At 44.0% G+C, this 22,453-nt stretch overlaps 2 protein-coding genes across 3 annotated transcripts in view; one reads left to right on the top strand and one right to left on the bottom strand.

Annotated features, from left to right (window-relative positions):
• The first annotated feature begins 3,508 nt into the window (after nt 1-3,508).
• The window catches only part of LOC133530516 (talin-1-like), a 108,444-nt gene continuing 89,499 nt past the window's right edge, over nt 3,509-22,453 (top strand). The window contains exon 1 of one of the 2 annotated variants that reach the window (XM_061868445.1): nt 3,509-3,527. The gene's annotated coding sequence lies outside the window, so the exon portion shown is untranslated. Of the gene's footprint in view, nt 3,528-17,042; nt 17,184-22,453 lie in introns of those variants that run through there. The other variant, XM_061868442.1, reaches the window with a different exon arrangement.
• LOC133530785 (uncharacterized) lies at nt 10,141-12,325 on the bottom strand. Its single transcript, XM_061868854.1, has 2 exons — nt 12,252-12,325; nt 10,141-12,139 (listed from the first exon to the last, which is right to left on the bottom strand). Exons 1-2 carry the CDS (start codon nt 12,323-12,325, stop codon nt 10,141-10,143), a joined length of 2,073 nt encoding a protein of 690 aa, XP_061724838.1.

The following is a 22,453-nucleotide window of genomic DNA, read 5'->3' as shown; positions in this document are numbered from 1 at the left end:
TTCACTTCACACACACACTATACGTAGAACGCCGCGCTTTCATCCACCGCTTATGCGCCTTCCTCCTCGTCGTCCTTGGCCGGAACTGACTTCCTCATGGACAGCCTAGCTTGCAATCGTGCCCAAACTTCTCTCCTGACTTCTTTGTGTATGTATTTTTGCTGTGCCTTCTTGAAAAACTTGTACAGGACGCAGCAACCGATGAGGGCGAGTACGACGAAAAGAACGCTTATAAGGATGTTATTGACCTTTGTGTGATGCTCGCTCGTGCCCGTCGCATCATTCGATCCAACCGCATTCTGGGTGATCACAACCTCTTTCTCCTCCTGTTTGCTGTATCCTTGTCCCATCACGCCTGAGTTACTGTATTTTTTCTACACGAAAATTGTCCATAATCGTATTAATAGTCTGCAGTACTGTCGCTTACGCAGCCCATATTGTAATAATCACGCTAACACTGAGGCGGCGAAAACGCTGACACTAACATCGTGCGGCCCGGCGGAGCCCGCGCTCGAGGTCACGGTCGCCATGTGGCATGTATGGGACAGAGAGGTGAAATCAAACACAAGTGCTTACTCGCGAGCGGCTGTATTGTAACTAACTCAATGTACATCGTCAACTTATGTATATCTATATCTTACACTACTACACACACCTCAACCTATTCGCACATGTATCGTACAACGTTTTACAGTACATATGGCCCTTTAAATGTTCGACACAGTAACATAATATGCTACTTCTCGCACTAGTGCTATAAAGTAGCCCCATATGTACTGTAAAAGTCCTTTACCCTTTAATACAAATCATGGAACGAACACCAAGAGATATCGCTATTATAAACAAAAGATACTTTAACACCTTGTAATACGGTGCAAATTACAAACGAGAAAATCATGTATCGATGCAAAATTGTAAACATAGCGATTAAAGGTAATGTCGGTCAAAGGAACTTCTTAAGGTAAATAGTACCTTATAGCATCGAACTAGAGTATCTTTTCACAAGTTTGAATATGCATTATGCACCTTTTTCTTAAAGAATCACGGAATATAGGTTATTTCATTGACCGCAGACGCGATTCTTTAGTTATTGTTTCTTTCTGATTACGGTCAGGTAGTGATCGCTGATCACAATGCAAGCATACGCCCATATTGGAGTCACTGTACAGTCGCCATCAGATATATCGGAGCGGCCAAGGTATTCACAAATATCTGCACACGCACTCTAACGCCTTGACAGCTGGCGGCTTCCGAAAGGTATCAATATTTCGAAACAACGAGGAAATGCCGCCAGCATCCTTGGTACAATGCCTCAAGGGCCTATTTTAGATGTATTAAGTACAGAATAAATAATAGATAGTACAGAAATGACACTTTCTACGAAACCGATATTTAGGAAATATTTAAATGAGCATATTATAAGACCAACCATGTTTTTACCCGACAGTCTGAAAAGGAGAGTTATGTGTTTGACCTTAACATTGTAACGAAACAGCTAAATGGGCTTTAGTCAATAATATGTCTTTATTGCTCGAGTGTTACTGAATGTATTTAATATTTAGAAATAAGTATCCAAATGAAGAGATTTAACATGATTACCAAAATAAACAACATATTATTTTTTTCATACAAACATTCGGCCCGCCTGATGGTAAGCAGTCACCATGCGTGTTGCCGACCCTTTAAAAACCTGTACACTCCTTAAAAAATAAACGAAAAAAATGTGGCTTAAAGTATCTCTCTTCTTTTCTTCCTCGTTTTCGGATTGCTAAGGATCGCGTCCACATGTGATTTGTCTCCATTTTGTGCGGTCAATCGGTCATGTGGACTGCACGGCGCAAACTACCACCAGCCGACCTCTCCATAGCATTCGACCAACCCGAGCACGTTTGCCAATAATTCGGCCTAAAAATCATATATTTCTCCATATCATGCACTTTCCAGTGCACCGTATAACATGCCCGAAGAATCTAAGGGCTCGTTCATGGCATGTTGTGGAGAGCAGAGTGACATTTTCGAGCTCTCTGAGAATGGACAGGTTTGTCCTCCTATCTGTACAAGGTGTATACCTTAGTAGCAGTCTTCGCCAAAAGCACATCTCAAATACGTCAACATATGCCCCGCCACACTTTAAAGCTGTCCCGAGCCCATGCATTGTCGCACTTAGAATTTAAATGTAAACAATAGTATCGGTAAAAAACTTAAACTTAAACTTAAGTGTAGTACTTAAGTGTAGTTGTGACGTGTTCGAATAGACATTTGTTTTCTTTGTGCGTGTCTTTTAAACATGTATTGTCTATTTGAACACGTCACAACTACATACAACAGGTGACTTACTTAAGTTTTTTACCTATACTACATGTTATATTATTATAGTTCTTAAAAGTTGCATATCTACTTATGGCTACTGTGTTTTAATTAATGCTTACAATAGTTGAGTGTTAAGTCAAATCAAGTTTTTTTTTCTCTTCGAACAGTCAAAACGATTAGTGACTACGACGTCAGGTTCATTTTTTTTATATATATATATTTTTGTGCTATACATGCTCGAAGTAATATCTATATTGCACAATACAGTCAACAACCCCATTGTCCCTATTGTACTTGTGTGTATTTTTTAGGGTTCCGTACCAAAAAGGTACAAAAGGAATCCTTATGGTGCGACTCTGTCTGTCCGTCCGTCTGTCTGTCTGTCTGTCTGTCTGTCTGTCTGTCACATCGCTAAATATCTCGAGAACCACTTAAGCTATCGATTTGAAATTTGGAATAGTTATGAAAAAATACCGTCCCCCGACCCCCCTCTTATCTCCGAAGTTTAGCGACGAAAAATCATGAATTTTTTTGATAATATTAACATTACTATAAATTTTACAGGAAAAGTATAATTAGACCTCTATCTTGGTAACTTTTTTTTATCAAAAAATTGTTCCGAATTCAGTTTGCAATTTAACCAACTATAAGTGTGTTTATTACACTGGAAATTGCTATGAGATTATATTCAAGACACCTTTTTCAAATAAAAGATCACGTTTTGAAATCGGTTCACATGATAGAGAATTATCCTCGAAAAACCAACATACGTGCATTACATCGCGCAAACGAGTTAGACAATTTGCCGATAGATGGCGTTGTACACAAATATACTTAGTATAGGTACTTCTGTTCAAAAGTCTTTCGCCTTTATAGTTACATGAGATCATTCAAAGCTTGTACGGCACCCTCGGTGCGCGAGTAAAACGAACTCGCACTTGACCGGTTTTTATTTAGCTTATTAGTTGCTGTCTGCTTATTTTCGCGACAGTAAATGACTTTTTATTTATTTATTTAAAGTATAATTTGTGTTCGTTAACTAAAACGATAAAAGAGCACAAATAACTGTTTTACTAAGGATAATCCTTACAATGAAATATAGTTAATATTGTTTATAAAACCACAGAATGAGATCACTGGTGTATTTCGACTTGTAACAGGATAATTTAAATGCCAGTGTTACCTTATGTTGTGTTGGAACTTGTAGTCTGGATCGGGTATGTATTATATTCATTATTTTATGCATATTGTATGTTATTTATAAGCAGTGATCGGAACTATGGGAGTAAAACTTTAACAAAACTTGTTAAGCGGACATAAAATAGTGCATACAGCCCTAAAAATATTCATGTCTATAGGGATAGGAATAGTATAGTACTTACAGCCATAAAAATATTTACATTCATAGATATTCGAATATGTTTAAGGCTATAAGCACTCTTTTTACGTCCGCTTGATAAGTTTTGTTAAAGTTTTACTCCCATAGTTCCGATCACTGGTTATAAGATAAAGATAAAGCTAAAGATAGTTTATTATTCAAGTAGGCATATAACAATGCGCTTATGAACGTCAAATAAAGCTATACCGGCTCTAACCCTACACTTCTGACCCAAGAAGATTTAAATCCCCCCTCAATTGGAGGATACTCAATATACAGATTGGGTCCTACAGGATCAGTGGCGTAGCTAGGCGTGGGCGAATGGGGCCCTCGCTCACGGCCTCCTACTTTGGGGGGCCTGGCAAAGTCAACCTTTTTATTACCTTGGGAAAACACATCGAAAAGGGTAGATGTAAATCTGCGGGGCCCTTTTCAAACCACTTTCGCCCATGGCTAGATTAGTTCACGCTACGCCACTGCACAGGATGGATCTCGGTGCAGAGGATGACCAAAACGGAGAATATATGGTGGAAGGTCGTCCTTGATACATTTTGTAAAGAATAGCGGGTGTGTTGATAGGACCAAATGGTTGGAAAGAGGGATGGCCTTACCCAGCAGTTTGACACTCTTCGCTCCGATTCGAAGTTTAAGATACGTCAAATATTAGGTCTAGATACGTTATGGATCGGATATGTTAGTGTCAAAAGTGAAGTTTCTTAAAACAAAAAGTGCGAACTGGGCAAATTGGTACAGTCGACTACAAAAATATGTATCCATTTTTCCATCTTATGAGCGATTAGGTGGATAAGTGCACCTTTTTACAAAGTTGGTTTATATTTGTTTGTTTATGTTCAGAAGTTAATTGTTTTGGTGTGTGAATAATGTATTTGTGTAAGTCTGGTAATAAACAAACATTTTCATTTTAAAGTTATTTTTAATGCAGATTTAGGATGGTCAATCCGAAGAATGTTTCATTTACTCCATAACGCCATTACGGACTATAGGTATGCTTAAAAGCTTCTTAAATAATCCGCAGAATTTGTATCAAATATCATTTGAGACCAACATACAGAAAGAAATGTTACATTAGGTTAAAAAAAATGGCAGGTGTCGCTGACTCAGAAGTGCCAAAAAAAATGTTTGTAATATTTGACATCAAAAAACAGCAAGTTAATGTTGAACTAGAGACGTCTGGTTTTTTGAAAAAATTATTCCTCTTCAAGTCATTAACAACATCCGTTAAATTCAAAAGAAATAGTTTTTTAAATATTTAGAAAAGTAAAAAAAACTTTGAAGTGACATTTCACGAAAACTGTTAATAATTATGACATAAAATTTGGCAGATTAATAACTAGCATTACGACCAATACATAGAATTTGTACATGGGCTATTAAGTCCAGGGGCATTTTTCGTTCCCTTACACGGCTATAGGCTTTTCAGCTTTATCGGAAACCGGGAAGTTGAGTCAAATTTAACTTGCAAGATTTGTCCCATACATACTAACAGGGCAAGTTAAATAAAAGCTTGTAAAAAATAAAGTGAAATGCTCTAGTGCATCACTTTTCGCACACTTTTTAGAACAACAATGACCCTTTTTAGAGCATGAGAAATGAAAAAATTAGCATTAGACTTTTTGTGCAATGCAGCCACGTAATCTAAGGAATTGAAGTGATGACCCAAGACACAAAGTCTAATCCGTGTATTGACACACCGTCCGTCCACTATCGTATAAGTATGTATGCAGACTGTATATGTACATACGTCATGTATATACATTGGCTTGTTAGTCATGTCAACCATATCCTTGGCAAGGTCAACCAGGCGTAGTGCATCATATTGTAGGTACTAATGTTTTTAGTGTAACTGGGGAAAATCTTAATTAATACCAATACTGACGTTTCACTTCGTTGCTGCATTTATTTGTTTATATTTTGAGCGTAGCGAGTGGTTCAAAAAGTGGAATCTTGAGCCTAACGAGTGTATCAAGGCACGAGGGTTAAACAAATTTTGCCACCATGTGAAACACAACATTAACTACACCAATGCGATGAAAATACTGACTGTGAAATATCAAACAAAAACAAATCATATCCAAATGAACGTTTTTAAAATCATCGTTTAAAAGTCAGTTCACTCTGAAGCTCAAAATTTGCATCAGATTTATTTGCCACACATGTGAATAAAATGCGACTTTCTCGTCAGTTTTTTAACAAACAAGAGACCCTTTACCAGCTGGTGTAGTGAATACACTTGTATCTTCTTCTTCCTCGCGTTGTCCCGGCATTTTGCCACGGCTCATGGGAGCCTGGGGTCCGCTTGACAACTAATCCCAAGATTTGACGTTGGCACTAGTTTTTACGAAAGCGACTGCCATCTCACCTTCCAACCCAGAGTGTAAACTAGGCTTTGTTGGGATTGGTCCGGTTTCCTCACGATGTTTTCCATTACCGAAAAGCAACTGGTAAATATCAATTGATATTTCGGTTTTTTTTTTTATACTACGTCGGTGGCAAACAAGCATACGGCCCGCCTGATGGTAAGCAGTCTCCGTAGCCTATGTACGCCTGCAACTCCAGAGGAGTTACATTACGCGTTGCCGACCCTAAACCCGCCCCCCCTCGATGAGCTCTGGCAACCTTACTCACCGGCAGGAACACAACACTATACACACACATCACAACACATCGTACATAAGTTTCGAAAAACCCATTGGTACGAGCCGGGGTTTGAACCCGCGACCTCCGGATTGCAAGTCACACGCTCTACCTCTAGGCCACCAGCGAATACACTTGTATGTTCTTACAATACATAGAGTAGATACAGGTAATCAGCTCTTGAAAGGTGACCTGGGTATCCTTTCCTGCTCGCACATACGCATAAAGAGCAGGACAGACGGTCTTTGAAGGTCGTTTCACTTAGTCATACCTTTTTTTTTTTTTTTTTTTGGTATCGCAGGGGTGAATGCATTTACGCATCATCGCCCCCCGGGCGAGGGAAGCCCATTGGGGGGGCGGTATGTGGGACTCGCTCCTTCCATAACCCCCTCTGCTATTCAGAGGGGGAGGAGGAGAATACCCACTAACCTCCCCTGCGGCGTTTCCGTCCATGCCGTTAAGGGGGGTGCAGGGGGCTCGCAAGCATGTCACCTCAGCACCCCCCCGGCGGTCCCGACCCGGATGAACCGGGACTTCACACCAGTTTGGGGAGAATCAGCAAACGCATAACTGACTCTCCCCCCTCCCATGTAGGGCCGTGTTGCGGGTCCCTCACCCGCTGCCCTACTGGGGTATAGCGCGGTTCGCAATGGCGAACCGCCTAGCCCTCCTGCCCGCTCGTTTTCGCCTTATCGGGAGCGCGTTTGGATCCTCCTCGCGCTCCCGCTCCTCGACCTCCTTTTGCGAGACAACCGCGTCACAAAAGGAGGTCACCGCCTCCCAGGATCTCTCGCTGCCCAGCATGGCCGCCACGACACTGTGCAGCGAGAGATCATTGGTCCCGATGGCTACCACCAGCGCACTCCGCTCCACCGCCCAGCGATTGCACACCTGCAGGGTGTGCTGGGCGGTGTCGTCCGTCTCGTCACATTGATGGCAGGATTGGGTAGGCTCGCGACCGATCCAGTGCAGGTAGTGACCGAAGCACCCGTGTCCGGTCAGTACCTGCACCAGTCTAAACCCAACCCTGCCGTGCGTCCGGTCAAGCCATCGGTCTAGCGACGGGAGAACTGCCCCTATGGTGTAGGTTCCATAGGGGGAGTTCTCCAGGTCCTCCTTCCACTTTTCACGCAATCTCCTCTGCGCCATTCTGCGTGCCTCCCTCACTTCTTCAGGAGCAGGGAAGTCGCCCGTCTCCCTACTCCTGATTCTCCGTCTGTGCGCATCAGCGAGCACCTCAGCATCCAGTTCCCAAGGGGAGGTGCCCGCCAATACGCACGCTGCCGCCCAACTCACCGTCACATAGGCCCTGCAGACGCGTACAGCTATTACCCGTTGGGGCCTCCGAAGCAGGGCTTTATTCTCCCCATTGAGTTTGTCGGCCCAGATCGGGGCCCCATAGAGGGCCATGGATCGGGCTACTCCAGCGTATAGACGTCTGCAGGCATGGGACGGTCCTCCCACGTTGGGCAGCAGCCGACCCATCTCCGACGCCGCCGTCACTATTCGGGGAGCAATTTGGCGGAAGTGCTCCCCGAAGTTCCAACATCTGTCCAGCGTGAGGCCGAGGTACTTTATATGGGGCCTCACCTGGACATCCTCGCCGGCTATTCTGAGGAAGGACCCGGCGGGCACCCTCCAACCTCTCCTCGCAAAGACTATTGCATCAGTCTTTGTGAGGGAGACTCTCAGTCCTAGGAGGCGGATCCTATGAATCATGAGGTCCGCCGCCACTTCCGCCCTCCGCATTGCCTCCCCCAGGTCCTTACCCCGAATGGCCACCATCGTGTCATCGGCGTAACACATGAGGGCCATCCGGGGGAGCAGCTCTGATCGGATGGCCCAGTCGAAGCCGATGTTCCACAACAGGGGTCCAAGCACCGACCCCTGGGGAACACCGCAGGCCATCCGCCTTTCCAGTCGCCCCTCGGGCGTGTTGCAGACCACCACCCTATCTGACAGGTAGTGGTCTACGACTCGCCTCAGGTATGGGGGCACCTCGTGGTACCTCAGGGCCTCCCGTATCACCGAGTATGGGAGGGTACCGAACGCGTTGGCAATGTCCAGAGACACCGCAATGGTACCCTCCCCTCGCTTTAAAGCATTCTCACGGAAGGCCCGAAGTGCCCCCAATGCGTCCAACGTGGACCTGCCGCTTCGGAACCCATATTGGCGCCCAGTGAGATCGGGGCCTGTCTCCTGTAGGTGTCGACCTATTCTTGACGCCAATATGCGTTCCAGCATCTTCCCCGCCTCGTCCAACAGGACTATTGGCCTCCACCCGGATGGGGAGTCCGCCGGCCTGGCCTCCTTCCGGAGGAGGCACACAATTCCCTCTTTCCAGCACCTTGGAAACTGTCCATCCCTAAGGCACCGATTAAAGATGGACTGGAGACAGTCTCCAAGGTGCTCCATTACGATGGGTAAGACCCTCCCATGGACCCCGTCTGGGCCAGGGGCTTTCCTACAGGCTCTAACCCTATGGGCGACACGGGCCATTTCGCCCTCTGTCACGAGGGGCACCCCCTCAGGATCCAGCTGTTCCTCCTCCCTGGGGGCCACCATTGCAGGAGGGGCGAAGTCTGGGGCTGGAGGGAATAAACCTTCTAAAATACCCCGGAGGGTCCCCATGTCCATGGCTTCCATGGGGGCGGCCTGACGGAGCTTCTTCCTTACAAGTTTATAAGGCCGTCCCCATGGGTCCTCATCTAAAGAGGCCAAAAAGGCCCCGTGCGCCGCATCCTTTGCCTTGGCGATGGCAAGGTTGAGGGCCTTCTTGGCCTCATTCAGCTCCCGGTGGTACGCTTCCAGCTCCTCCTGGGTGTGCCGCCTCCTTCGACAGCGTGTGAATTGCCGCCTCGCGGCATTACTGGCAGTCCGGAGAGCGGCCACTTCCGGACACCACCAATACGTCGCCTTTTTCCTCCGAGGAGGCCCCGCTCTCCTCATTGAGGCGTCGCATGCCCTTGTGAGGGAAGCGCGGAAGCCAAGGGCCATACTGTCCGCATTGGCCTCCTCTGGCATTTGACGCCCCCATCTGGCCTCCACCATGGCCGCCTCTCTGGCCGCCTCCCGATCCAGGGTGGCCAGGCTCCACCTCGGAGATCTCCTCGTATCCCTTGCTTGCCTGGGCTGCTGGCCTTGCTGGGCCCTGGAGACCCTCATTCTGATGTATAGATGATCAGAGAGGGTCTCCGTGTCCTCCAGGACACGCCAATCCGCAATGCACGCTGCCGCCACTGGGGAGGCCAAAGTGACGTCAATAATAGACCCCCCCCCCAGGCGCACGCAGGTGTTGGCTGTGCCCTGGTTCACCACTTCAAGCCCCAGCCCGACCAACCACTCGAGGAGCACTGTTCCCCTGGGGTCGGTCCTAGGGGAGCCCCACGCAGCGCATTTGGCGTTGAGATCCCCCAAGACCATTATGGGGGAGGGAGCCGCACCGGCCACCGCCCGTCCCAGCCTCTCCAGGTAGGCCTCGAACTCGTGTAGTGGCCTATTTGGGGAGAAGTACACGCCAATCAATACAATGTCCCCCAATTTGGCCACCACATAACCAGGGCCCGTGGAGACTCTGGAGAGGGGCAGACCGCCCATGGCCGGCGCCACAATGGCCACCGTGGCTTTCGTGCCTACCCCGTCACCCACCCAGTTAGCCTGCTGCGGGACATAATATGGCTCCGCTACAGCAACCGCAGCAACCTCCCACTCGGCCATGTGCTGGATCATAAGATCTTGTGCACGCGCGCAGTGGTTGAGGTTGCACTGGAGCAATTCCAAGTTTTGTCCAGGAGGCATTAAGTTTCCATGTGCTGCTGATCCGTCCGATTTTCAGGTACATCCCTGGGCGCGGCCGCTGCGGAATTTGCAGGACCAGCAGCGTATGCCTCCTTCCCTCTGACTGGTGGGGGGGTGCAGGCTTGCCCTCCCATTACGTGTCCCGCCTTTAGACCGGCATGGTGGCATACAGCGCACCAGGGGGCCGTCGCGGAACAGTCCCTGCTCATGTGGCCTGGTTTGCTGCATCTGTAGCACCAGCTGCTCCTATCCACCGGGGACGTGCACAGAGGCCGTGTATGTCCCGTCCCCATGCAGCGGTAACAGCGCAAGGGCAACTGTTCCAACGCCTCCACCCGGGCCGCAGACCACCCGATGACTATGCGTCCTGCTGTGACCACTGCCTTGGCCGCTGTCAGTGGGCACCGCAGGATAACCGAGCCGGTCCCGTTGGCCGCCATCCGTATTGCCCCAACTGATACTTGGTCTTCTAGGCACCTGCCTCTGGCGGCGACCTCCCTTTTTAGGATCTCCGGAGTGACGGATTCGTCGAATCCGGAGATTCTGATTTCGGCCTTCTTGACCGGCCGGTAGACTTCCGCTACATCGCCCACAAGGCTCCGGAGCCGCTCCACCAGGTTGTCCGCCGCCTGACTGCTCTGCGCCCCTGGGACCTCTATGATGCGCGCCCCCGTGGCCGTTCTGCGTACATTCAGGTGGTCCACGCCTAGCTCCGCCAACTTAAGTGTGGTGGCCCTCTCCATAACCGACCTGTAGTCGGTTTGGGCGTCCGGCTTGAGGGCCACAACAACCGCCGCCATAGTTGGGGCCACTAATTTAGGGGCTGTCGCCTTCCTCGGAGTTTGCTGTGGTTGGGGCTGGGGAGGGGCCTTAGCCTTGCCCTTAGCCTTGCCCTTTTTAACCACAGTGGTCCAGCTTTCTTGTTGGGAAGTAGGCGGCGCGGGTGGCGGCACACTCGGACGGGCCTGTCTTCCTGGTACCCTGGGCGCAGGGATCACCGACTGGGGTTTTTTGCTCCTAGGTTTTGGAACCGGCCTGGTTTGGGTGTGTCCAGCCTGTGCCTGCCGCAGTGGGGGCGCTTCAGCCACTCGGGGCGCTCCTGGTGTTTGGCTGGACGCCATTGGGGAGGCCAATTGAGATGCCCCTCCAGTCTTCCTTTGTGTCCTTGGGACACTAGGTACCTCCGCTTGGTGCACCGCCACATCCAGGTCCATTTCCTGGTCCGGGAGCGTCCTCCTCTTATCAGCCGCCAGTGGTGGCCGGCGGATGGGCTCCGGCGGCAGTCGTCCCTCCACACCCTCGAGGCGGGCATTTACCATGTTCCCCAGGGATTGAAGCATTTCCCTCTGGAAGCTCCCCAGGCGGACCTCCATGAGCTTGCCCAGCTCCTCGAGAAGGGTTTGCGACTCCGACTCCGTCCCTGCCCTGATTGGCTCAGCCTGCGTGCGCTCGGAGAAGGCCTTGCGCAGAGCCTTTGTCTCCCGGCGGAGGTTCTCCAACTCACTCCTCATCCTGTCGTTGTCCGCTTTCAGCGAGCGGACAACTTCGGACTCACCGAGCGAGTCTGCCACACTTAACAACTCCCTGCAGTCAGAGTTGATTTTTCCCCATATCTCGCCTTTTAAATTTTTGCTCTTGGCCGCACCCCTTAATATCTCCTGCGCACAGGCCTTGATGCGGCCACCAGGAGTTTCATACCCCTCCGAAACTTCCCCCGTTTGTACTGGGCTCCGCGAACGCCTACCGGTATTCCGTCTCGGTTTCGGACTGTATGGGGCTTCCGTCTCAGACACCGTCTCATAATCCTCCAGTTGCGCCTTGGCGGCGCTGAGTCCCGTGTAGTGCCCTTTGCCACGGCCACGGCGGGAAGTGCTCACCTTGCGCACTGGAGTCTCACCCTCACTGTCCTGGTGGTCTCTGCCCCTTTTCTCCCGTCTCTCCCTGCTATTCCCCCCTGTTTCGTCACGGTTCGAACTCCTGGCTCCGTCCGTCACCACACTGTTCCACTCGTCAGTAGACGTCTCTGAGAGACGTCTTACCCTCCTTTTTCCCCCCGACCAGAATCTTCCCAAGGTAGGGGTGGGGGAGACATCCCCCCCCCCCAATATACCCCCTTCCAGAGTCCTCGCCTTCCTGGCTAACCTCCAGGCTCGCCTCCCTTTGGGACACTGAGTTGGTCCCCATTCCTCCAGATCGTCCGCGACCCCCCCTTTTTCTTGCCTCCCCCCCTTCTCCTCTATTATCCCCACCCGGATCCGGCGTTTCCCCCTCCAAAACCATGGAGGAAGAGAGCTTAAACACCAATTCCGTAAAAACGGTCAAGTGTGATCTGCGCCACACTCGACAAACTTACGGAATTAGTGTTCAAAAATTATTTCCCCCCCCTTGCAGTCTTCCGAAAATTTTGGGACTAGGGTAGGAATACGGAGTTTCACCTCCCCTATCCAGATCCCCGAACGCCCGGACACCAGCCAGCCAGGTTACGACGCTATCCTTTTTCAAAAATTTACCAACTTAAGAAAAATAGTTGGAAGCGCCGCAAAAACAGGAATAGCAATCCGGTTTTTAATTTATAACTTCTGACCCTGACGTCAGAAAATTATAAATCGCCCGTCCCAAGGTAGGGCTTAGCCTTGCCTAAATGCCCCTGTCACTACCAAAGAAGAAAAAAGAAAGAAAAAGAAGATAGAAATTTTATCCAAAAAATAAAACAAGATTCGAAACTTCAAAACAAACAATTGTTTTCCCTATAACTCTGGAACCAGAAGTCCCAGCGTTACCGAGAAAACGGAAGAAGAAAGAGAAAAAGAAATGAAAAATTACCGGCCTAAATCGAAAAACAGAAAAAGAAAGAAAAAGAAGATAAGAATTTTTTGGCAAAAACCAAAAACCGCACAAAAAAAACGTTCCAAACGAAAAACACCAAAAGTCCAAAAAGAATGCCAAGTCAACAAGTTAGATGCGTATCGATAACCGGGATGAATAGCCAAAAATTGTTAACGTCTACTCTCCAAAAATCACCGAAATCGCACTAGAACACCTCACGAAAAAACCTCTCACTTAGTCATACCTGGAATTCGCGCCTAAACGGGCAGTGATTGAATAATATATACACTCAAGCGCAGTAAAAAGGGGTCCATTTGTAAGAAGATTTTCTTAGAAAGTGACCCGTTCTCTTTAGTGTTGAGTGTATATTATGTAATTTGACATGACATCTATCATATTACTTAAGACGAGTTTTAGACTTTTAAAGACCAATTCTCACTTTAAACGGTTATTTGTGCAACAAGAGAGCAAAATTCCTATTTGCTCCGAGTGCTAATTTTGAGTCACTAGCAAGCCAATAATAGGGTTGTCTCTGTTTAACGTATGAGCGATAGAGATGCAAATAGTCCGACGAACGATAGAAGTATTACGTGGTTATAGCTAACTTTGAAGTGTTTGTATCTCCATCCCTCTCATTATTCTCCGTCTATGGGGCCGCAGGATATCTTTTAAATGTTTATATGATTTTTTCTATTTAATAAACAATCTTATTCATATTCTTATTCCAATAATACAGTGAGGTAGGGGAAGTGCGCCATGCCGTCTAAGTGCGCCTACCTTGAAAACTGCTTATATACTACTTATTACAAGTATTCTACAACACTTAGACTCTAAGAGCGTTGTAGAATACTAGTAGTATTAGTGGTATATAAGCAGTTTTGGCTTAGGTGATATACTCGTAGACGCATGGGCCAATTCGAACTATACTTATAAGATCTCACACCGATATGATACTGATCTGTCATTGTCAAAAGTAACATTTCTTCAACCTAAAACGTCTTTTGTATCATATCGGTGTCACATCTTATAAGCATTGTTCGAATATGGCCGGTAGACGGACATGCACACATTTTATTTTTATTTAATAGTTATAAAAGTCATTTTCTAAATCGTAACAAGGCCTAGTTTACCCTCGGTTGGAAGGTCAGATGGCACTGATGGCAGTCGCTTTCGTAAAAACTAGTGCCTACGCCAAATCTTGGGATTGTCAAGCGGACCCCAGGCTCCCATGAGCTGTGGCAAAATGCCGGGACAACGCGAGGAAGAAGAGTTATAAACTTATAGGGACCGTGCGCGTTGGAGGGTCCGCCATCTTGTGGTCTGAATCGGAACCATAAACAGGCACATTTACACGTCAAGTGTTTTCTTGTGCATAGTAGGTTCTGCCATCTTGTGGGCTACATCGGAACAATAAACATCACATTTACGCCTCGCGCCAAAAATCTGACGGCTCCTGTGCTGCCTCCTACAGTTCATGCACGCTCCCTATGAAAGTCATTTTGAGCTAACTGTCAGAGTTAGCTTTGACAGAACAAAGTGTGGTGTCACAATAAATGGGTTAAAATTATTTGCGTTATCGTGTTTTTGACCACTCTGTCACGCTATCTTTAATCAAATAAATGAAAACAGTCGTGTGCTATTGTATGTCTTTTTAGCTGTGTATTATATTTTACATGACAAAAATTAAAAACAGAATTTCATCTCACACAAAAACCTTCACTCCGTCACATTTTTAGGGGCAAAAAATGAGACAACGAAAATGATTTAATTCAAATATCACGTTTTGATACAAATTCATGGAGACAACCCCACACTTTGTTATTAGTTATTACAGGCAAGTGCAAATATATGTATCGAAAGAATCGTCTCATAAATATGGTACTACGCTCTCATTACACTGGAATAAGATGCTATGGGACATATTTTTGAGTAAGATGTGTACACCCATATTTTTACACTTGACTGTACAAACGATATGACTCAAACTTCACCTTGCCGTATCCGTCTCGAGTCCGAATCGTTTACTCACAATGTAAATGATAAAAATACTTCAAAATCTACGAATTCTTAGCTAATTTAGCGGAAAAACTATGACATCACTTCAATTCGGCCAAAACTGCAAGAAAGAGTTATTTGAAAACAGATCTTAACAGTAAAGAGCGAAGGTTGAAAACGTCTTGGGATATCGAAAAATGCAACGCTTTGACGCATCATGGTAGTATGACGGGATTCTATAATGGGTTTCAGTATATATTACACTTTAAAGCAATGAAAACGACAGGTGTTTATGAAGTTTGCCATCAACCGTTAAAGTCTGGCATGTTTTGATTGTAAAATTATTAGTGCAAGTTAAAAAATAGCATTTTATGCAACAGTTGTATAAGAAGGGTCAAATAAATCATCAAAAAATTAATCGCTGTAACGTTATAGCGATTTTAAAGCACAAGTGTTGTTATGAGGAATAGACAATATAGACTTTTCTTGAAACCTTTTATGTATGTTGTTATAGGGAGCGTGCATGAACTGTAGGAGGCAGCACAGGAGCCGTCAGATTTTTGGCGCGAGGCGTAAATGTGATGTTTATTGTTCCGATGTAGCCCACAAGATGGCCGAACCTACTATGCACAAGAAAACACGTGACGTGTAAATGTGCATGTTTATGGTTCCGATTCAGGCCACAAGATGGCAGACCCTCCAACGCGCACGGTCCCTAATCCTATATTCGTGTTAATGAATGTATAAATGTCAGATAACAGTAGAGTAGTAGGAAAAAGTACTTTACAGATGACCATCTATACCGTCATAAGAAATATTATGAATAATTATGAACGACAGTGTCGCCCTCCTGCTATAACTTTAAGATACATCAAAGAGTTGCTATTCATTAATTCATTCTTTTAAAATTATGGCTTCAGTCCAGTGGGACTATTTCGCCAGTATCAAAAGGTATTAGGAGCTTTAAATAAGACTGAATAGCTGGATTTCACAAGTAGCTAGTGGACTGCCGGCCGTAACTCCCAAATGGTAGTTAAACGCGTTTCTAGATTAGTTGTCCATTCACTGCACACTACTACATTAGTTTACTGTATAATAATATTAATAAGCTATCGATATTATACTTTAAACAATATTAATGAGCAAAAAACAATCATGAGGCTATCAAAATGGCGCTCGAACTGGAAGACCTAAAGATACGATATGAATCGGATACGTCAGTGTCATTAGTGACGTTTCTTCAAACAAAGACGTCAGTTTTAATACTATAACATTATCCTCTTAAGGCCCAGCCATAGAAGTGAAAAATCCAAAATTTGCCACTGGAATTTGAACCTATAGTGCATGGAATACAGTAGATTTTATTTTGTTTGAAAATTGCACGATACAAAACAAATGCAACTCTGTCCTAATTGAATATGATTTAAATTTTATCGAACTGAATAAGTCCTATAGGTAGGACCTTGGGCCTTACGAGGATATAATATCTGATCCATATCGAATCTTTAGCATATTTTGTGACGTATCTTAAAGTTAGACCAAGCTAAGTTGGCAGCGGTTTTGACAGCCCAGACTGTGAATGTGTGTGTAAACGTCAAAATTTGATAGGAGTTTGACGTGCAAAGTCTCGGCCATCAAAATAGCTGCCAACTTAGCTTGGTCGACCTCTATTAAAAGAAACGAAAGTTTTACTTCCTATAGAACCTTCAGAGCCCCCCCCCCCCCTCATGCAACTAAATGTGTAATACGTATAGAGCCAATATGCGTTGGCGGAACTCCGTTAAATCATGACGTAGTCCAAAAACTCATCGTTTTTTATCCTTAAACTGGTTCACTGACTGAATCAGTATGACATCGACCTATTGACTATTTTTAGATCTTATCTCGTTGCATTAAGGTCCAATAACGGTCAATACTTTGTCGATGTAGTACTAACCAATGTGGTAAACACAATTGACTTATATTAGACCTTATCCGTTTGAAATAAGGTTGAGGAATGGTTAGGTTTTTAATGAATGTAGTCATACTACGGGCCTGAGTCACCAGCGCGCTCATCCAATGACTTATCACACTCACAGTATCAACACGGCTTTCGTATTGAACGACCGTTCGTATTAAATTAGTCAATTTAAAAAGTTTAAGTGATAGAAAGTTTTAACTTGTTAAGTTTAAAGTGAAGTGTATATATATTTGGATTATTATACGAATCATATATTATTAGGTATGTTTTTATTACTTTAAGAATGTTTGATATTTTAAATCAAAGACGTCTAAAGGGTCTTTTGTTATGATAATCTGCGTATGTTTGTGCGGGTTGAGGACTTAGTGCCTAGATTTATTATATTGCATGTTATTTCAAAGTTATACAGGCGCCTTAACGGTTTTGTTTACAAGAACTTTGGGAGTCGAGTTTTTATATGAAATTATTTTAAATTGGTACTTGTTTACCAATTATCTTAATTTTAGCCAATACTGAGAGACAATAGGGATTAGTTAATAATGTTATTCGTAATATAGAAATTATAATAATAATTGTCATTCATTAGGTACTTAGTATTTTTTAATTTACTTAGAATTTTGCTACTAGAATCTAATTTGAATAAAATGTACAGTTCAAGAATTAAGTATATAAAATTATAATAATTATATCGTCATTTACGGTTATCATATAAAACTACCTATATTATTTTTATCTATGTATTTATAATTTTTCATAGTCTTCGTTACAAATGGTATGCAAGTTGTCTAAATGCGGGTTGGAGGCTTTTAGTGTTATCGTATGAATTATGAGAAAGTTGTTTTTTAAGAGCTATGCTATCGATACCATTGTGGCCTTAGGGCCGGTACAGACGGACTGCAACTCGACTGCAACTTGTATGGGAACTGCATGCCGACTGCACTCCAACTGCAACGTCGACGTGCAGTTGCAGTCCGTCTGTACCGGCCCTAATCTGCATTAAAACTTATATTTCTATACTTATTACTTCTAACCAAGGAGTTAATATGGATTGTAGAAGAAGTTAACAGTTAAAAAAGTCTAAAAAAAGTTGTGCTTCTTTTTTGACAGCTGATGTAAATGGTGTTGTACTCCGCCATGTTTTGTTATAACTGACTTATAAACTTGAATTTTTAACAATAGAGAAACCGGACAAGTGCGAGTCGGACTCGCGCACCGAGGGCTCCGTACTTTTATTTGTTATTATAGAGGCAACAGATATACATCATCTGTGAAAATTTCAAGTGTCTAGATATCACGGTTCATGAGATGCAGCCTGGTGACAGACGGACAGAGAGACGGACGGACAACAGAATCTTAATAATAGGGTCCTGTTTTACCCTTTGGGTACGGAATCCTAAAAAGGCCGCTTAACGTAATATACTAATGACACGGAACAGTATAGCGCCATCTACAACAGCTGACAAAAGTAACGCATGATTTTTTTATAGACCTTACAGCCCTTTTCCAATAACTAACTACGTTCAAATGAAAATATACATCTCTTGTCCTAGAAGTTAGAATTACACATACCTATTGTCAGAATGACTAAGCCGATTTTCATAAATCGATTCATCTCCTCAACCTGGACATGATGTCGTACATTCTCATCAAAAAGTACGGTCATACATACATTAAAAATATATACAAATGTTTATAAAAATTTAAAGTGGATTAGATATGCGAAAAATTAAAGGATCATTAATTTTATTTTAGGGAAAATAAAATTAATGATCCTCATAGTGTTGTGTTCCTGCCGGTGAGTAAGGTTGCCAGAGCTCAACGAGGGTGGGAGGGGGTTAGGGTCGGCAACGCGCATGTAACTCCTCTGGAGTTGTAGGCGTACATAGGCTACGGATACTGCTTACCATCGGGCAGGCCGTATGCTTGTTTGCCACCGACGTAGTATTAAAAAAAAAAAAAAACTATTTCCTTAAAACAAATGGAAACGATTCGATTTATTAGGTACCCTAATATCCTACTAATATCATAAATGTATTTTCTCTAGTAACCTAGTTTTTCTTATAATTATAAGATGCAATGTTAAGAAAATATGTGTCTCTCCGACTTTCTTGCCGGTCCCATATTGGGATACCCTCTTATAATTGAGGGGGGATTTAAATCTTCTCGGGTCAGAGGTGTAGGGTTAGAGCCGGTGTAGCTTTATTTGACGTTCATAAGCGCATTGTAATATGCCTACTTGAATAATAAACTATCTTTATCTTTAATGTAGCAGGGGTAGAAAATAAATTTAACGACTTAAATGTCTAGGGCGTCTTAAAAGCGGCGGTGGCCAAGTGGATATGACGTCCGACTTTCAATCCGGAGGTCGCGGGTTCAAATCCTGGCTCGTACCAATGAGTTTTTCGGAACTTATGTACGAAATATCATTTCATATTTACCACTAGCTTTTCGGTGGAAACATCGCGAGGAAACCTGCATACATCTGCGAAGAAATTCAAAGGTGGACATGGGGACTATAGCCCGAGCCCTCTCGCGCATGAGAGGCCTGTGCCCAGCAGTGGGACGTATATAGGCTGAATTATTATTATTATATCTCCTTGGATTTCACGGGCCTATAAATCCCGGTCTTTTGATAGGCTTGCGTGGGGATATAGATCCAACACGTAAAGGCCTCTTGGAGAGCTTTAATGTCATGTAGAACGCCTGCTGGAACCCGTTCACGGGCGCAACAATAGACACCCATGAACCGGTCGCAACAGGCATTGGGACTATTGTAGTAAAGTGAACAGTATAACGATCTATGGATTGAAATTTGGGTGGACAATGAGACTGGGTTATTGCAAAGACATCCGGACACCTGCCATAACAATGTTTTCACTAGTTATCGAGGCAGGCGGTGACTCGCTGCCCAGCAGATGGGCCCCTGAAAATGCCGTCGTGAAGACGACCAGGAGCAACACCGGTGTGAGCGGCTCAGGGGTGTCGAGAGGTGTGCGCCGCTTTCTACCCAGTGGCTGATAACAGCCACTGAGCCAACTCGCGTCTTATGCAAATTTTCACTTCCACCTCTGGAGCATTTAGCTCTAACGACTTCTCTCTGGACGGCCAATGAAGGCAAGCCAGAGCTGAGAGTCCTGCGGGTCCACTCCGACCGACGAAGACACGCCGGAGACGGAGACCCTGACCGACTCTCGGGAGTACTCGGGTCCGTGGGGTCGTTACTCCCCAGCAGCTCGCCACAAGCTGCCCTGCGGGATATATAAATATATATATTATTATGATTAGGTCGATTTGTGTAAGATTAATTGTCCCATAATATATATTCCTCATTAAGTCCGCTTTTTGTACTATAAGGTTTTCTTTTGTGCAATAAAGATTAAATAAATATTTTTTTATTTAAATATATGCAGGCGCCGGTACAAAATCACAGATTCAGATTACCAGTTACTTTTCCATTGCTATTCGTACTATGGAAAAGTCACTTTCGATTAACTAACATGGAAACTGGAAATACAGGAATCACCGACTTGTATTAAAATAGCATGTAGTATAGTATTTTTCATCTCTCCTATTCCGAAATTTCACCTTTCATAGGTACATTGCATTTCCCATCCTAGGGTGTTTTTTTTTTTAATTAGTACTTTATTATTTATTCAGGCAAACACTAAGTATAAGTTTACAGCTACAGCCAAGGCACTTATACTGTTAATACATATGTAGTAAGAACATAAAATTAGTAAACTTGTATTACACACATTATACATTTTTTGAACTATCTCTAGAATTAAACATACATATAATGTATTACTAAGTTACATAGAGATTAAAACTAATTATTATTATTATTGGGGTTTCGGGCCTTTGAGTGCCACGTCGACCAGGTAGTGATCTATTGTGACAGCCCTTTAAAGTTCATTACTGATGCCCGTTGAATCCAGGAAATTCCAGATTCTTTGGGCCGTAATGTTCTGTACCTCATAGGGTTGCAATACGTGCCGCCCTAAGTGGGTACTTCTTTTTGACATTAGTGGTCCACAGGAGCAGAGAATGTGCATTGCAGTCTCCTCTGACTCATGGCAGAACCTGCATGTCGCGTCTTGTTTCTTCCCAATTTGAAACATGTGTTTGTTCAACTTACAGTGTCCAGTCAATATTCTGGTCACCGCGCAGGTTTTATGTCTTTTGAGCTCTAAGAGCTCCTTAGCAAATTTGTTGTTGAACCCTTTGATTAGAGCTTTCGAGTGTTCTTGCCCTTTGACGAATTTCCACCAATCGATTGCTCTTGTTTTTTCTAAGTTGCTGAGCAGAGAATATGCATCCCGTTTTGTGATTCCACAGAACGGTTCTGGGCCGACCAGGGGTGTGTCTGCGCCCTTTCTAGCAAGTTCGTCCGCTTCTTCGTTTCCGTTAATGTCGGAGTGCCCTGGTACCCATCTAAGTATGACTTTGTTGGAGTTAGCCAGATTAAAACTAAACTGATATTAAGTAACATAGGTAGAGATTAAAAAAATCCTGATACTACGTTGTAGGGACGGCCAGTTGTCTGAGAATATGTCTGCGTTTTGGACTGTAGCTATGAAGTTATTTAGTAATTCTATTGCTGGGTACTTCGAGCAACGTACATTTTACTTTCTAAGTTTTCCAAGTATTCCAACACTTCAATGCATAGTCCGTTGTTAATTTAATAAAAGATTTAAAAAAAAAAAAGAAATTCAAAAAATATTTATTGCGTGACACACTTTGTTTATAATGTAAGGTGATGGAGCCACCCGGTAAGCAAAAATGCCTGTGTTGGGTGGCGCCGCATTTCCTCTACGTTACATAACTATTTATATATTTTACACATGCTAAGCTAATCAAATCTAAATCTAATTAATTTTAATTTACTGGCTAAAAATCTAGTTTATACTATTTATAGGTACATTTAGTTTAGAATTAAGGTATTTAAATGAATGAAAAAATGTTACAGAAATACTTAAAAATACATGAATCCAAAAAGAAATGTATATCAACATCTCTCTCTCTCTCTGTATGTGTGTGTGTGTGTGTGTGTGTGTGTGTGTATGTGTGTCTTTGTCTTATTTTTTTTTACAAACATGATGATTGTAATAGGGTCTCTGTCTCATCATAGGTTATGGTCTGCAGCCAATTTGTAAAGATTTATCGATGTTTTGTGTTTGTTTTTATATTTTACTTTTATATACATATTGTAAAACGCCTAACCTAAGAAATAAAATAAATAAAGGAAATAATAAATCATTCAAATGATACAAGACCTATACTGCCCTATATCAAGTTCGAGTTACTACATAACTGGAACCATATAAGTCATTCTATTTTAATCAATGTTTTGTTTTCCTTACTCGGCTCACAATGTCAAACAATAGGTACAACATCCTTATAACCAACAAATTGTGAACTTAATTGCAACGACTTAAGGTCCATCGATCACTTTAATATTGCTATATCATTGATACAGGTTGACCATTTTTTGACCTTATTCCAAGGTAATAAGAGCTACCAATGATCAG

Source organism: Cydia pomonella, chromosome 23 (assembly GCF_033807575.1).
Source record: "Cydia pomonella isolate Wapato2018A chromosome 23, ilCydPomo1, whole genome shotgun sequence".
NCBI lineage: Eukaryota > Metazoa > Arthropoda > Insecta > Lepidoptera > Tortricidae > Cydia > Cydia pomonella.
Note: the sequence above shows the minus strand (reverse complement) of the source record. Positions and strands in the feature narration are given on the sequence as shown.

Bases quoted from the DNA above. Each gene is read 5' to 3' on its own strand.
- LOC133530785 (XM_061868854.1), bottom strand. From the start codon at position 12,325: ATGGGGACCAACTCAGTGTCCCAAAGGGAGGCGAGCCTGGAGGTTAGC. The intron at 12,140-12,251 runs GTATATTGGGGG...CGAGTGGAACAG, and splicing joins GGCGAGGACTCTGGAAGGGG to TGTGGTGACGGACGGAGCCA.